Consider the following 16,656-nt stretch of genomic DNA (forward strand, 5'->3'; position numbering starts at 1 on the left):
TTGGGAGACCCAATTATAGGTGACAGGTAGTAATTCTTCGACCCTCCCAGGTATGGGGTATTACACTATGACTGTGCATCCATCAATATGCTACTAGGTTTATTGAGTTATCACACTTCACCAAGTACTTGATCCCAAATTAAGAGAAGAAGACTTAGAAGTTTGAAGAGGGCTTGAATCATAGAATACTAACGAGTTGTGGGTTTTCAAACTCAAAATTTCTTAGAGTTGTGGCTTGAAGGCAACCATGTTTGAATAGAGCCTCAAGAGGAGTGTAGAACTTTAGGTGTAGGGATAGAGGTCTACACCACATACGTCACACTCTAGTGGGGATCAAGGACGATGGAAGAAGAGGAACAAAGGGAACAACTCAAGTCAGGGACAAGATCAGGACAATCAATAGGATAACCCTTGCAAGTCTTGCAATCTAGTACACTTTTGGGGAATGCAGAAAGGAAGCTGGATGGTGTTTTCAATGTGGTAAATATGGTAACTTTATCTGAGATTGTCTAGGGCATTCAGATAGCATTAAAAATCCCAATTCGCTTTATAGGACCGATCTAGAGACAAGGGCCAACAATCAATGCAATACATTGCGAGCCCGAGTTTATGCACTAACCCCCTAGAGAAGTAGAGGACAACAACGATGTGGCTACAATAACTTTTTCTCTTACCTTTAGGAAAGCTAAAGCCATATTGTTATTGGACTCTAGGGCTACTCAATCCTTTATTTCAACGGCTTATGCTAAGTTTTGTGCCATAGAAGCTAAAGTGTCGAGTAATAGTTTGATGGTATTAATCCCAATGGGGAAACGATTGTATGTAGTAAGGTTCTTTATGGTTGTCCAATCTCCGTTGGAAGAAGGTTGATGTCAGGCATTAGGAAATGATTTTTAAAAGAGTTTGTAGCAAAAGTATGGTACTTAGTAATATGATGGTTTAGAGTAAATCTTGTGAACAAATTTTATGGTGGGTTGATCTTGTTGCAATATGAATTTATGGTCATTGATGGATAACATCTGAAGAGATAGATATGTGACCAAAGTCCAAAATAGAATGCAGACTTGGGTGTGCAAGTTTAGGTGTCAATCGTGGAAAGCGCAATTGAAAACGAAAGTTAATAATCATTAGGAGCCATGGTGTTGTAGAATTTATCTTTGTGAAATTGGAGATGTTGGATATATGAAGTATATCTTAAGATGGCAGATGCAAGTATTATTTGAGGAATTGGTCATGTGATTGAGCTGAAATATTGAATTTAGGACTAACATATTTTAATTATTTCATACTATTATTACTGGTTTTAAATGGAAAAATGGTTAATAGTCATAAATTTGAGTTGTGATTTAAATTGGTTAATATCATGATTTATGTTTAATTTTATAATTTGTTATTTAATTGGGTAATAATTTTTCACATCTACAATATATTTTTGATATTCTATTTTTTCCTTTTAATTTATTTTTGATTTTCTATTCATGTTATTTCTTTTTCTTGCTTTTATTGCTTTTAAATAATGACTCCTACTTCTATCTGTGATGCCCCCAAATCCCCACGCACGGACACGGAGAAATCGAGACATCCAGATGATGACATCACAGGTCACCACCCTAACGACGAGTGCCAAGTGTGTGTATAAGCAATAAATGTGCACGAAGAAACACGCAGCGGATAGCAAAGTCATAAACTAAGTACCAGAATTTTCATTAGTTTAATACAAAGCTGTTCAAATCATACATATAAAATATTGCAAACTACAAATATAGTTTCAAACCAAGAACAAAGCTTAAACTTCAACTTAGAACCCCGGCGGAGCCGTATCCTCGGGCTCAGCCTCCTCCTCCTCGTCAAACTCTGCACCAAAATCTACGGTATCAAAGATGGTGCCGCAGGTAAGTAAAATCCAAACACCACTAGATAAAAACATATAAAACTCAAACAATATGTATGAAAGAAAAGCCAATGCACATGTCCTGTAAAATCACATTTTTTTTCATGCACGCCAAAAACCTGTTTGGCCCATAAAAACATATCCTTAAAATCAAGCCTCGCCATTATCCCAAATAATGGCCCAAACCACCATTTTCCCAGAAAATGGATCAAAAGCCTCAAAACCAAAACTCGCCATTTTCCCAAAAAATTGCCCGCATCCGAAAACCATAAAAACGATCCAATTATGCATGCACCATGATCTCCCCTAGGGGTCATCCGCACACCCTGGCTCTGTGCCACACCATAGGTAACGACTACGCATGTGACACCTAAACAAGCGATGCCCAGACTCGCGCCCAGCGCGTACCTGGCCAGGCCATCCTCTAGCCCTCACCAGCGAAGGGCCACAAAGTCGGTGAGTAGAGCGATGCCCAGACTCGCGCCCAGCGCGTACCTGGCCAGGCCATCCTCTGGCCCTGCTCCCGTCGTCGCCCAGCGACAACTCAGGGGACGTCACTCAATATTATCTACTCCCGAGTGACCAGAGGAGCTCCACCGAGATAATAACCCATCCCGGCTTGGACTCGTGAGACACACGCACCCGAAAACCCATTCACGCCAACAAAACAGGATTTCTCAAATAAAATAAAATACACGTGCATGCACCATGTAAATGCAATTTCAAAGCACAAAAAAAATAACCAATCATAAATCAATAAATTATGCAACTCCGTCCTCCATCCATCCGACTCCCGAACTCCTCGGACTCAATCCGGAATCAACCAACCAGCAGATAAAATAAATTGAATGAGCGATATATTTAAATCTGAAAATAGGGTTTGGAAAATACTTACAGCGCTATACGGTAATTTTAGAAAACACCCGGCGTTGCAAACGGTGGAGAAAAAGCAACGCTACAGTGAAAAATCACTGTGGCTGTGGGTTGTGAAATACCCACTTTTGAATGGAAACAAACCAGGGCTTGGGATCGATAGGGAATGGTTTAGGGATGATTGTGAAGCTATTGGAAGTGGTGGTTGGCCGTGGGTGGCGGCGAAAACGCCGGAGAGAGGCCGGATTTCCCAAAAAGGAAAGCTAGCTCGTGGGAGCTGTTCCGGTGGTCGTTGGAGGCCGAAATAGGTGGGTTAGGACGGCAAGGGACCGGTGATGAAGTGGTGAAGAAATGGTGGCTGGAGGTGGAGCGACGGCGGTGGATCGGAGCAAAACCCGTGCGGGCTTTAAAGGGGTTTTCCGGCCAAACGACCGGCCGGATGGGGGTGGGAATTGGTGGGAAGGTGCGCCGGAGGGAGGGGAGTCGAACGGTGGTGGCGGTGAGCCTCACGGTGGCCGGACGGCGGTAGGTTGAGGGGTTGAAGGGCTCCGGCGTGAGAGAGGAGGAGAGAGAGAGGGACGGGGGTCGACGCGGGAAGGGGAAGAAAAAAAAAGAAAAGAAAGAAAAAGAGAAAAAGAAAGGAAAAAGAAAGAAGAAAAAAGAGAAAAAGGAAAAAGAAAAAGGAAAAAAAAGAAAAAGGAAAAAAAAGAAAAGAAGATAAGGTCTAATCCTCATTCCGGGAAAACAACACTAAACCGCCGCAAAGAGATTAAAAACTGTAAACAACTAAAAGAAATAAAACACAATATCAATTAAATTAAAAACCAATTTAAAATGCAATAAATTAAAATAAATAAGCTAATATATTAATTAAAATAAAAACAACTATTTCAACGAAAATACAAGCGAAAGCGGGTCATCACAGGTAGGGTTGTACATGTCTGCGATTAACCAAGTAGACCTATCACTATTCGTCACCAAGGTGATGCACTCAAAACGAATTCCACTGTTATATTTCATGGCTTGGCCAGAGGCCACTATTGTAACATATGGCAAGGCCATAGATTAAAGCAAAGCAGAGATGTTGGTAATAATAGAATCAGAATCATTGGATCAAAATTAGAAACAAAATGAGACACAGAATCATAATGTCTTGCCAAAATTTTTTAGATGCCATATCATATCATAGCAAAGTACTAAATAGAGTCAAATTATTTTCACATATTCAAAATAAATTTAGAGCATCTACACATAACTATGCACAAATTTTCATATTCGCCCTTTTTGTACAGTTCAAAAATAGAATCTAAAAAATACCTCATGTTTACACCAGTCATAATAGAAAATATTTTTTCTTTTTTTATACAGATTTCATGAGTAATGTAAATAAATGACCGAGGTTATTTTCAAGTTTTCTTTTATAACAAAACATGCATATTTTTCATAAAATCAACCTTAGTCCATTCATTTTATGCAAAGTCGAGCATAGAAATCTTGCTTATCTGGACTTTTTAACTTCTCTAAATTTCCTCACAATAGTGTCAAACGAATATCAATCTTCACCAATAAAAATTGTCATGTAACTTATTATGTAAATTCTCAATTGAACACATACTTCATAATTAAAACTTGAGGTATAAAAATTTAGATTTGCTTAATGTGTGAAAATCTTTAGAACCTTAAAATATCACCACTCCTCAAAATACTTTGATTTCCATATAATTTCTCCTAATAATTTTAGGATTAATTCCTAAAATCATATTAACTCCATAATATTGACATGAAAGTCATAAATCTAGTGTTCATGTGTCCAACTTTAATTTCCTGACATTCCTTCAGTATTCCTAAAATAGTCTAAATAAATACTCCTAGTTAAACCCGAAGTACTTAAATAACCTAGATTTCATTTGGCCTATAATCATAATCCAAAAACATCATTGCTCTTCAAATATTTATAACCACCTAATTTCTCCAAATAATTACACAATTAAGCCCTACAATATCTCCTCATCCCAACATCATTTTTTCACTTGATCTTAATGGAAAAAATATCATCAACCTTAAACCATTTATGCAAGCTTGAATGTCGTCCCTTATGGCTAGACCTGTGACACAAAATATTCATGCAACGTAACCCATGCATGTCCATGTCAATTTTAACCTTAGCCCTAACCCATTAGCATAAAACTACATTGGAGAGAGTGAGAGAGAGATAATCTAAGGGCGAGGGAGGAAATTACCAAGAAGGGTGGTTTGTCTTAGGTTGTGCAACCTTGAGGTGGGGAGGGTGGTTTGTGGTCGATGTCCAATGATGGAGACTTGTTTTCGGTGAGTAGCGGTGGCCAAGTGGCTGAGATAACAATATGTGGTTAGAAATGTGATATCGAAGAGGGGGAGAGAGAGAGAGAGAGAGAGAGAGAGAGAGAGAGAGAGAGAGAGAGAGAGAGAGAGAGAGAGAGAGAGAGAGAGAGAGAGAGAGAGAGTAGTGACGGCGGCCTACGGTGTTCCTACTATGCTTGAACAATGGTAACAGTAGGGTGAAGGCTTGGGTGGCGTTTTCTGTGGAGTAAGGTGGCTTAGGAGGCTTGCGGGATTGTTGTACATTTTTGCCATGCAAGGGGAATGAACTATGCTTTGTTTTTGGTGAGGGAGAACAGGGGCCTATCTTGTGTTGGTGGAAGGAGTAGCAATGTAAGGCCCAAGCCCAAACCCAATTTTTATTTTTGTTTCTGGAACCAAACAATGTTGTTTTCGGATCAAGTAGGTTTCTTCTTACTTCCCTATGTTTTCTTCCCCAATCCCAATGGTTTAATCTCTTTATTTATTTTGTTTGTTCTTGTCCTTTTCACTTTCCAACCCACTACAACAGACACCTCCCATTCTCTTGCATTTTGGCCAACTCTGTGAGTTCTATTTTGATGCGCGACTTCCTGTAGTACCCCATTTTTACGTGTATTTTTAATGAATGATTATTTAAATTATTATAATTAGTGGTTCTCTTATTTTAAATTTAAGGTGTTCATCGTTGGATTTAATTTATGATTTTTAAGATGTGAGATTTATTTTTATGTGCATCCTTGCTATTAATAATTTCTTTGCATTTAAATTGTTCTCTAGCTTAAATTATTTTATTGTTGGACTTTAAATATTTTATTTTATTAATGTTTAGTTGTAATGTTTTTATTTGGCTTTTTATTTATTTCATTGTGCCTTTTATTTTGTGGACCCTCTATCTTTTTTTTTTTTTTTTTTTTTTGGGATTGGGCTCTTTTTTTTTCCCCCCTTTGTTTTGCACCCAGCCTGTTTGGAATTGGAAGCCCAGCCCACTTGCTTGCATCTCAGCTCTTCCTCTCTCTCTAAACGTCACCGTTTGGCTTAGCCTTTTAGGGCTTTCCATTTCTTCTTCATTTGCTACGCCACCACTTCCTTCTTTTCTTCTTCATTTCAGTTGGTTTCTTCACCTACTGTGCAGCTGCATTTTCTTCTTCTTTTCGGCTTCTTCTTCTTCTTCTCTATTGTGCCGTGCCGCTGCCTTCTTCCTCATCATTTCCATTTTTGGTTCTACCTTTGGTGAGACCAGTGTTTACTGCAGTTTCTTCTCCATTTTTTTCGTCTGGTATTTGTAGCTTTTTTATCTTCAAGTTTCAGTTTTTCCTCTTACTATAAACCGAACTATCTTTCCCTATCTTGCTTTTATTTTAATTCATCTTCTTTTCTCCTTTTTTTTTGCAGGTCAATCAGTGGGGGCCATACTCTATTTGGCCCCATTTTCTTGCTCAATTTTCCCTAATTGTCCTCTTGTATTTTTGGGTCCTAGTTTGTGGATTAAACTCTTGTTTTTTTTCAATTGTTTTTACCCAAAATAGAATGCTTTGAGCCAGATTTTCCCTGTTTTAGCTTAAAACCGTGAACATCATTATTTGGGTTGCTTGGAGTGTCCTCTTGTCTTGAACACCATTTTCCAGCCTAAATCTCCTGATTTTATCCTAGTAAATCAGCCATTTGTTTCCTAAAAATATTACTCAAAATCATCTTGTTTTCAAAACCCATTTTAGTCCCAAAACTTGTAAATTTTGGTGATTCATTTTTGAGCTAGCTTTTGGTGATAAATCAGGTATTCATGCACTTCTACTTTCAGATTTTATTGCCTTTAATGTGCGATAGGTATTTTCCAAATAAACTTTGAGATTTTAATATATTTCGCTTTAACACATATTTTGTAAAATTGGTTGGTTGTGCCGAACTGAGTCCGAGGAGTTAAGTGTTGGTTAGAATGGTGAACAGAGTTTGTGTGATTGATTGATGTTGGGATTTATTGGTTGTTGGTCATTCTTGTGTCGTGCCACTATATTGCATAATTGCATGCATGTTCATGAGCATGAAGGAAAACTGCATTTTTATGTGTAAAATGGATTTTTGGGTGCGTGTGTATCATGACCCTATGTCAAGATGGGACATTGTCTTGGTGGTGCTCCTCTGGTCACTCGAGAGCAGAATATACTGAGTGACGTCCACTTGGTTGTTGCTGGGCAACAACGGGATCGGACGAGATGGTAGCATCTCGTGCCAACTTCATGGCCCCTCTGCGGGCGGGGGTTAGAAGGTGTTTGGCTATTAACGCGCTGGGTGTGGAACTAGGCATTTCTCATTATGAATACACACGCATGGTTCTTACCTATGGTATGACGAAGGGAGTCAGGGTGTGCGGATGGTCTCTAGGATAGATCATGATGCATACAGTTAAAAATTAGATATGTGGGCCATTTGTTGGAAAATGACGGGATTTGACTAGGATTTTATATTGGGGCCATTTTCTGGAAAAATGACAAATATGTTTTAATGGATTAGATTTTTGAGCCAAATGAGATTTTTGGCGTGCGTAGAAAATTATTCATTTTCGGGAAAAATGATTTTTGGGTCTCATGCATATGACATCATGTTCATGCATTTTGTTATTGCATTAGTGTAGTTTTATCTTGTGGTTTGTTTGGATTATTACTTACATGCAGTACTGTTTCTTGGTACCATAGATTTTAATGCAGATGACGAGGAGGCTAAGCCCAAGGAGGTAGCTCTGCTGAAGGAGTAAATTAGTGGCTTTTGTTTGCTTTTATTGGGAATTAATTCCCTGCCTTTCAATTATGTATTTTGGTTTTTATGATGTTGTTACTGGATATTTGTGACATTTTTGATACGCTTATGTTTAAGTGAGTTTGTAATTTAAAAAAATGTTAGTACTTAGTTAATTGATTTTAATTATCCACTGCGTTGCTTTGTTGTACACATGTTGCATGTACACACACTTAGCACTTGGTAATAGGATGCGTAACCCGTGTTATCATCATCCTAACACCTCGATTCTCGTGTTTCCATATGTGGGGGTTAGGGGCGTCATAGGTGGTATTAGAGAGGTTTGGATCTAGGTAAAACCACATGTCCCGTCGGTGTAGTACAAAAAGTTTGTAAGTTTTAATTTGGATTTGTCTTATAATTATTTTATTTAACTTATATCATGTTATTTTAAATTGTGTGGTTTGATTTTATGTCTTTTGTTTATTTTAAATTGTATTATTATATTTTATTGCATTTGTTGTATTCGGAGTTAAGTGGGATTAAAGGTTACGCTATGGCAGGAAGATGGTAAGATGGAGAAGGCCTATCGGTGAACTCGAGGATGATTTGCAACATGGTGATGGGAACTATGTGATAGCTAGAGCTTTAAATAGAATGACAGAATTTCTTCAACAAATTTTCGGCCGCCGCAAGGAGATCAAAATAGAGAGGTGCAAGTCAGATGCACCTATGAGCACTTTTTAGTGCATAGGACTCCTGTTTTTATTGGTGAAGAGCACTTCGAGCTAGAAGTTGGATTGAAGATTTAAAAAGGACGTTTGAAGTTTGTGGATACACTGAGGCTCAACAAGTGCTATATGCAAGTTATCTACTGCAAGGTGATGCGGCTAATTGGTGGAGGACTAAGAGAGAAATTTTAGTGATGGAGTTGCGATCTTTCGTCAATTTTTGCCAGGTGACAAAAGGTGTGAGAATTTAATAGTCTGGTAGGAAATATGACTGTTGAACAATATGCCCAGAAATTTATGGAGCTCAATCGATTTGCTACTCACCTCATTGCCATAGAAGAGATGCAGGCCGAGCATTTCCAAGAGGGTCTGCGACATGATATACGCAAACTGGTAACTTGTCATCAAATTACAAATGTTTAGAGGTTAGTTGATATGGCCACCATTATGGAGCATGAGAATAGTTTTGTGGTAGGCTCCCCTCCTGGTCAGAAGAGACGGAGTTTTGCTGGTGAAGGGAGTAGCTCCAGGTCAGAAGAGGCGGAGTTTTGCTGGTGAAGGGAGTGGGCTCCCCTTTGGCGTGCGTATGGGATGCCGAGTACCAGTTTGCGGTAGGTGCAATAGAGCCCATGAGGGCGAGTGCCTGCAGAGTGGTGGGACCCAATGTTACTGTTGTGTCCAAGAGGGGCATTTTGCTCGTGAGTGCCCTATTCAGGTTCAAGGAAGTCGTGGAGGATGACGTGGTGGCAAGAATAATCAGAGGCAAGTGGTGCAAGCCCGAGTTTATGCTGTTACTCCTGGAGAAGTTGATGATGAGGCACCAGAGACGCAAGATGGTGGAGTGATTACAGGTATGGGTCTAATTTAATCTTTGGATTTGATGTTTAGTGTGAGTTGATTTTTTACTTTTGGATTTCATTGATAATTGTGATTGGTTCAGGAAGAGTTCATTTGTATGATTTTTATGCCTATACTTTGTTTGTTTTGGGTGCGTCTCAGTCATTCGTGTCTGCTACTTTCTCACCGATGTGCAATCTAGTCACAGAGCCATTATCACAATCTTTGGTAGTGACTCTCCCTAACGGTGACATTGTGTGGTGTTCTAAAGTCACATTGGGCTATCCTTTTGATTTTGGTGGAAGGACACTTGATGCAGATTTGGTTGTGTTCAAATTGTTGAGGTTCAATATTATCCTCGGAATGACTAGTTGTATCAATATTTTGCAAGTATCAATTGCAAAAGTCGAGTAATTAGCTTTCAACTCTTGGAAGGAGATTATTTGGAATTTGTGGGAAGTAAGTTGAAGGAAAGGTCAGTAGTTATATCTGCAATTCAAGTGAAGAGAGATATAGCTTGTGGAGCGGACGCCTTTTTGGTCCAAGTCCTATCTACGCCATCTGAGAAGAAGTCTCTAGTGGATATCCCAATTATGGAAGAATTTTTTAATGTGTTCGTGGATGATTTACTTGGGTTACCTCCAGTTCGCGAGTTGGAGTTCGCCATCGATTTGGATCCTGGGGCGTTTCCTATGCACAAGGCTCCTTACCATATGGCACCGGCTGAATTGAAATAGTTGAAGGTTCAGTTGCAAGAATTGGTAGATAAGGGGTTTATTCAGCCAAGTACTTCACCTTGGGGAGCGCCTATTTTATTTGTTAAGAAGAAGGATGGTACTCTTAGAATGTGTATCGACTATCGAGAACTCAATAAGGTGACCATCAAGAATAACTACCCTCTCCCTTGAATCAATGATTTTTTTTATTAGCTTCAAGGAGCAGCTGTTTTCTCGAAGATTGATTTGAGATCAGGTTACTACTAGTTGAGGATAAGAGATAAGGATATATCCAAGACTGCTTTTAGATCGAGATACGGGCATTATGAGTTTAAGGTGATGCTTTTTGGGTTAGCTAATACCCCTACAACTTTTATGGATTTGATGAATTGGGTGTTTCAACCCTATTCGGATTCATTTGTGGTGGTTTTCATAGATAACATTTTAACTTATTCTCGAAATTTGGAAGAACATGCTTATCACCTTCGTCTGGTGCTTGGGAAGTTAAGAGAACACCAATTGTATGCGAAGTTTAGCAAGTGTGAATTTTGGTTGGAAGAAGTTAGATGTCTTGGATATGTAATTTCCTAAGAGGTGTGGCCGTAGATCCTAGCAAGGTGGAAGCTATTTTGTTGTGGTCATGTACTTCAATAGTGCGTAAGACTCAAAGTTTCTTGGGACTTGCCGAGTATTATCGAATATTTGTGGAAGGATTTTCTCAATTATTAGGACCTCTCACTGCTTTGATTAGGAAGAATACTGAGTTTGTTTGGTCAGACAAGTGTTAGAGAAGTTTCCAAGAGTTGAAGAAGAGACTGACAACAGCGCCTGTGTTGGCACTTCCTGAATCGCACAAGCTGTTTTTGGTTTTTAGTGATGCATCCAAGTTTGGATTAGGATGCATCCTTATGCAAGAGGGGCGAGTTGTTGCGTATGCATCACGTTAGTTGAAAGATCATGAGAAGAATTATCCTACGCATGATTTGAAATTGGTAGCGATAGTGTTTGCTCTTAAGATCTAGCCACAAGATTTTTATGGAAAAGTTTGTGAAGTCTAGAAGGATCACAAGAGCTTAAAACGTCTATTCTAGCAGAAGAATCTCAATGTAAGACAGAGGTGATGGTTAGAGTTGATCAGCAATTATCAGTGCGAGATCAAGTATCATCCAGGGAAAGTGAATCTAGTCACATATGCGTTGATTTGGAAGTCTCATTTGGTGGATGAGGCCGTATCGTTAGGCTTGGACTCACTTCTTTGTGGGATGAGAAGGCTTATTATCGAGAGCTTGCAACAAGAAGAAGTATTCTCTTTAGTTCTTGATTTTCGAGTTATTGATTTTGAGGAATTGAAGACTCTCTAGAGGAAGGATCTGAAGTTGTTAGATATCAAGAAGGGAGTTAGGAAATCTAAAGGACCTTTGCACTACAGTTTGGATAAGGATGGTATTCTTTGATTTCGGAATCATAGAGCAATTCCTAAAGATTCGGAATTTAAGGAGCAAATATTGGCAGAAGCTATAAGGCTCATTCAGTGCATCCTAGAAGCACAAAGATGTATCGAGACTTAAAGAGAAATTACTACTGGGAAGGGATGAAAAAGGATAAAGCTGAACATCAGAGACCCACTAGTATACTTCAACCTCTCTGTATTCCAGAGTGGAAGTGGGATGACATTGCTATAGATTTTGTAGTAGGTTTACCAAGGACCCCTAGTGGGAAGAACTCAATTTGGGTAGTTGTTGATCGATTGACCAAGAGTGCCCATTTCTTGAGTATCAATAATACCGGCTCTTTGGAAAAGTTGACTCAGTTATATATTAAAGAGATAGTGTTGTTGCACGGGATACCCAAGAGTATCGTGTCAGATTGGGACCCACGGCTCATGTCTCATTTTTGGAAGAGTTTACAAGCAGCTTTAGGTACTAAATTGAATTTTAGTACTACGTATCACCCTCAAACCGATGGTTAGTCGGAGCGCACTATTCAGACTCTTAAAGATATATTACAGGCTTGCATTATGGAATTCCAAGGAAGTTGGAAAAATTAATTGCCACTTATAGAGTTTGCTTACAATAACAGTTTTCATGCATCCATTCAAATGACACCGTATGAAGCTCTTTATGGAAGGAAGTACAGATCACTGTTGTGTTGGGATGAAGTTGGAGAGAGTAAGTTAATTGGGCCAAAGATAATCCAAGAAATGCAAAGTCAAGTTCAGATTATAAGGGATAAAATGGCGGCAGCACAAAGTCGTCAAAAAAGTTATGTAGATATGAGGAGAAGAGACTCGTCTTTTGAGGATGGTGATTGGGTTTATCTCCAAGTCTCTCCCGTGAAAGGTGTTAAACATTTTGGTAAGAAAGGAAAACTTAGAAAAGGTGGAGCCTATTGCTTATAGAGTTGCATTGCTTGAATATTTTGGAAAAATTCATGACGTTTTCCATGTATCATCATTGAAGAAGAGTTTTGGATAGCAAGCGCCGTGATTTGTTGATCCAGAGCGCATTCAGCTACAACCGAATCTTACTTATGAAGTTGCCCCGATGCAGATTATGGATTGGAAAGAGCAAAGACTGAGATCCAAGTCGATACCTTTGGTGAAAGTGGCATGGGGAGATCTGTTGGCTCAAGATTTCTCTTGGGAGAGAGAAGCTGACATGAGAGATAAATACCCATATTTGTTTGAGTGATTGGCAATATGTTTCCTAAGCCTGCTCTTAGTCGAATCTCATGGCTTGCTTTAGCATTAATGTTTGACCTTACTAATTTCGAGGACAAAATTTTATTTTAAGGGGGGAGGATGTAATACCCGTTTTTATGTGTATTTTCAATGAATGATTATTTAAATTATTATAATTAGTGGTTCTCTTATTTTAAATTTAATGTGTTAATCATTGGATTTAATTTATGATTTTTAAGATGTGAAATTTATTTTTATGTGCTTACTTGCTATTAATAATTTCTTTGCATTTAAATTGCTCTCTAGATTAAATTATTTTATTGTTGGATTTTAAATATTTTAATTTATTAATGTTTAGTTGTAGTGTTTTTATTTGGCTTTTATTTATTTCATTGTGCCTTTTATTTTGTGGACCCTCTATCTTTTTTTTTTGTTTTTTTTTTTTTTGGATTGGGCTCTTCTTTTTTATTTTTTCCCTTTGTTTTGGGCCTAGCCCATTAGGAATTGGAAGCCCAGCCCGCTTGCTTGTAGCTTCATTTTCTTCTTCTTCTTCTTTTCGGCTTCTTCTTCTTCTTCTCTGCTGTGCCGTGCCGTGCCGCTGCCTTCTTCCTCATCATTTCCATTTTCAGTTCTTCCTTTGGCGAGATCAGTGTTTACCGTAGCTTCTTCTCCATTTTTTTGGTCTGGTATTGGTAGCTTTTTCATCTTCAAGTTTCAGTTTATCTAGTTGCTGTAAATTGACTATCTTTCCCTATTTTGCTTTTATTTTATTTCATCTATTTTTTTCTTCTTTTTGTAGGTCAATCCATGGGGGTCATACTCTATTTGACCCCATTTTCTTGCTCAATTTTTCCTCATTTTCCTCTTGTATTTTCAAGTCCTAGTTTATGGATTAAACTCTTGCTGTTTTTCGGTTGTTTGGGACTCAATGTGATGACCCGCTTTTATGTGTATTTTCACTGAAGGGTTGTTTTTAATTTAATTAATATATTGGTTTATTTATTTTAAATTATTGTGTTTTAAATTGGTTTTTAATTTATTTGATGTTGTGTTTTATTTCTTTTAGTTGTTTTGTGGTTTTTAATCTCTTTTCGGCGTGTTTTCCGGAGTGAGGATTGGACCTCATTTCTTTTCACATCTTTTTCCTTTTTCTCTATTTCCTTTTCCTTTTTTCTCTTTTCTTTTTTTCTTCTTCTTTCTTTTTTTCCTTTTCTTTTTCTTTCTTTTCTCTTTCTTCTTCCTTTCCTTCTGTCCCGTGCGTCTTCTCTCTTTTTCTCATTCTCGTTGCCACCACTTTGACCGGCCAGTTCTCCGTCGTCCGGCCACCGTTTGATGCACCGTCACCACCATTCTCTTCCCCTTCCACCATAGATCATCCCCACCAATTTTCAGAGCCATCGGACCAGCCGTTAGCTTTCGAGAGCCGCCGGAAGTCGCTGCACCTGCTCTGTTTTTGCCCCTGTCGCCGGAATCTTCTTCAGCCCAGACCGCCGCCGTCCGGCCACCGTTTGGCTCGCCGCCGGTCTCGTTCGAACCCCCTCCCTCCGGCGCACCACCCCACCAAATATCTCCCCCATCCGACCAGCCGTTAGCCACCTAGAGCCATTTCTTTCCACACGGTTTTTGGCTCGATCCGCCGCCGTCGCTCCACCTCCGGCCACCACCTCTTTACCACTTCATCACCGACTCCTTGCCGTCTTAACCCACCCATTTCCGGCCTCCAACGACCACCGGAACAGCTCCTACGAGCTTAGTTTCCGATTTGCATTTTTCGGCCATTTCCGGCGATTTCGCCGCCACCCACGGCCAACCACCACTTCCAATAGCTTCACAATCATCCCTAGACCATTCCCTATCAATTTCGTGTCCTAGTTTGCCCCCGTTCAAAAGTGGGTTTTTCACAACCCACGGCCACAGTGAATTTTCACTGTGACGTTGCTGTTTTTCCGCCGTTCGCAACGCCGGGTATTTTCTAAAATTACCGTATAGCGCTGTAAGTATTTTCCAAACTCTATTTTCAGATTTAAATATATATCGCTCATTCAATTTATTTTATCTGCTGGTTGGTTGATTCCGGACTGAGTCCGAGGAGTTTCGGGGGGTCGGATGGATGGAGGACGGAGTTGCCTGTTTATTTGGTTATTGTTGTTGGATTATTTGTTATGGCATTGCATGGTGCATGCACGTGTATTTGTGATTTTGTGTGAAAAGCCTATGTATTGGCGTAAGTGTATTACGGGTGCGTGTGTATCACGAGCCCAAGCTAGGATGAGTTATTATCTCGGTGGAGCTCCTCTGGTCACTCGGGAGCGGAATAAACTGAGTGATGTCCCCTGAGTTGTCGCTAGACGACGGGAGCGGGGCTAGGGGATGCTTGGCTACGAACGCGCGGGGTGCGGAACTGGGCATCGCTCGTTAGGTGTCACATGCGTAGTGGTACTCTGCGGTGTGGCACTGGAGCCAGGGTGTGCGGATGACCCCTAGGGGAGGTCATGGTGCATACGGATAATTTGGATAATGGTTTGAGATGCCAAATGGGACTTTTGGCGTGGTATTGGGCCAGATGGACTTCTGGCGAGATATTGGGCCAAATGGACTTTTGGCGGCCAAATGTGACTTTTGGCGTGTTTTTCGGAAAGGATATGTTTTTGGGCCAAATGGGATTTTTGGCGTGCGTGGAAAATTACGTTTTATGGGCTTTGTGCATTGGGCATGTTTCATGCATATTGTTTGAGTTCTATGTGTTTTTATCTGGTAGTGTTTGGGTTTTACTTACCTGCGGAACCATTTTTGGTTCCGTAGCTTTTGGTGCAGGTTTGGAGGATGAGAAGGAGGAGGCTGAGCTCGAGGATGCGGCTCCGCCGGGTTGCTGATGTTATGCTTTTCTTTATGGTTTTAAAACTGTATTTGTGTTTTGTAATATTTTATTTAAGTATGTTTTAAACAGCTTATATTATGTTAAGAAAAATTCTGGTACTTAGTTATGACTTTCGTTATCCGCTGCGTGTTTCTTGTGCACATTTGTTGCCTTTGTACACACTTGGCACCCGTCGATGGGATGGTGACCTGGGTTGTCACCATCCGGACGTCTCGATTTCCCCGTGTTCGGGCGTGGGGATTTGGGGGCGTCACACTCAAAACCAATTGCTTTGATCCAGATCTGTCCTGTTTTAGCTTAAAACCGTGAACATCATTTTTTGGGTTGCTTGGTTGTGTGTCCTCTTGTCTTGAACACCATTTTCAAGCCTTAATCTCCTAATTTTATCCTAGTAAATCAACCCTTTATTTCCCAAAAATATTACTCAAAATCATCTTGTTTTCAAAACCCATTTTAGTCCTAAAAATTGTAAATTTTGGTGATGTATTTTCGAGCTAGCTTTTGGCATTACATTGGGTGTTCGTGAGCTTCTAATTTCAGATTTTATTGCTTTTAAAGCATTGTAAGTATTTTCCTAATAAACTTTGATATTTAAATATATTTTGCTTTAACAAATATTTTGTGAAATTGGTTAGTTTTGTCGGACTGAGTCCGAGGAGTTGGGGGTCTATTGGAATGGTGAACAGAGTTTGTGTGATTGATTGATGTCGGGATTTATTGGCTGTTGGTCATTCGTGTCATGCCCTCATATTGTATAATTGCATGCATGTTCATGAGCATGAATGAAAACTGGATTTTTATGTGTAAAATAGATTTTTGGGTACGTGTGTATCATGACCCCAAGTTGAGATGAGGCATTATCTTGATGGAGCTCCTCTAGTCACTCGGGAGCGGAATATACTAAGTGACGTCCTTGGGTTGTTGCTGGGCGACAACGGGATTGGACAGGATGGTAACATCTTGTGCTGACTCCATGGTCT

The 16,656-nt window shown here is 39.6% G+C and overlaps 1 protein-coding gene across 1 annotated transcript; it reads left to right on the forward strand.

The window, feature by feature from the left end:
* The first annotated feature begins 8,832 nt into the window (after positions 1-8,832).
* On the forward strand, positions 8,833-10,139 carry LOC122306343. Its single transcript, XM_043118772.1, has 5 exons — positions 8,833-8,958; positions 9,041-9,280; positions 9,326-9,416; positions 9,506-9,746; positions 9,809-10,139. The coding sequence occupies exons 1-5, from the start codon at positions 8,833-8,835 to the stop codon at positions 10,137-10,139; spliced, it is 1,029 nt and encodes a 342-aa protein (XP_042974706.1).
* The last annotated feature ends 6,517 nt before the right edge of the window (positions 10,140-16,656 follow it).

The sequence above is a fragment of the Carya illinoinensis genome, chromosome 4, assembly GCF_018687715.1.
Source record: "Carya illinoinensis cultivar Pawnee chromosome 4, C.illinoinensisPawnee_v1, whole genome shotgun sequence".
In the NCBI taxonomy this organism is placed as follows: domain Eukaryota; kingdom Viridiplantae; phylum Streptophyta; class Magnoliopsida; order Fagales; family Juglandaceae; genus Carya; species Carya illinoinensis.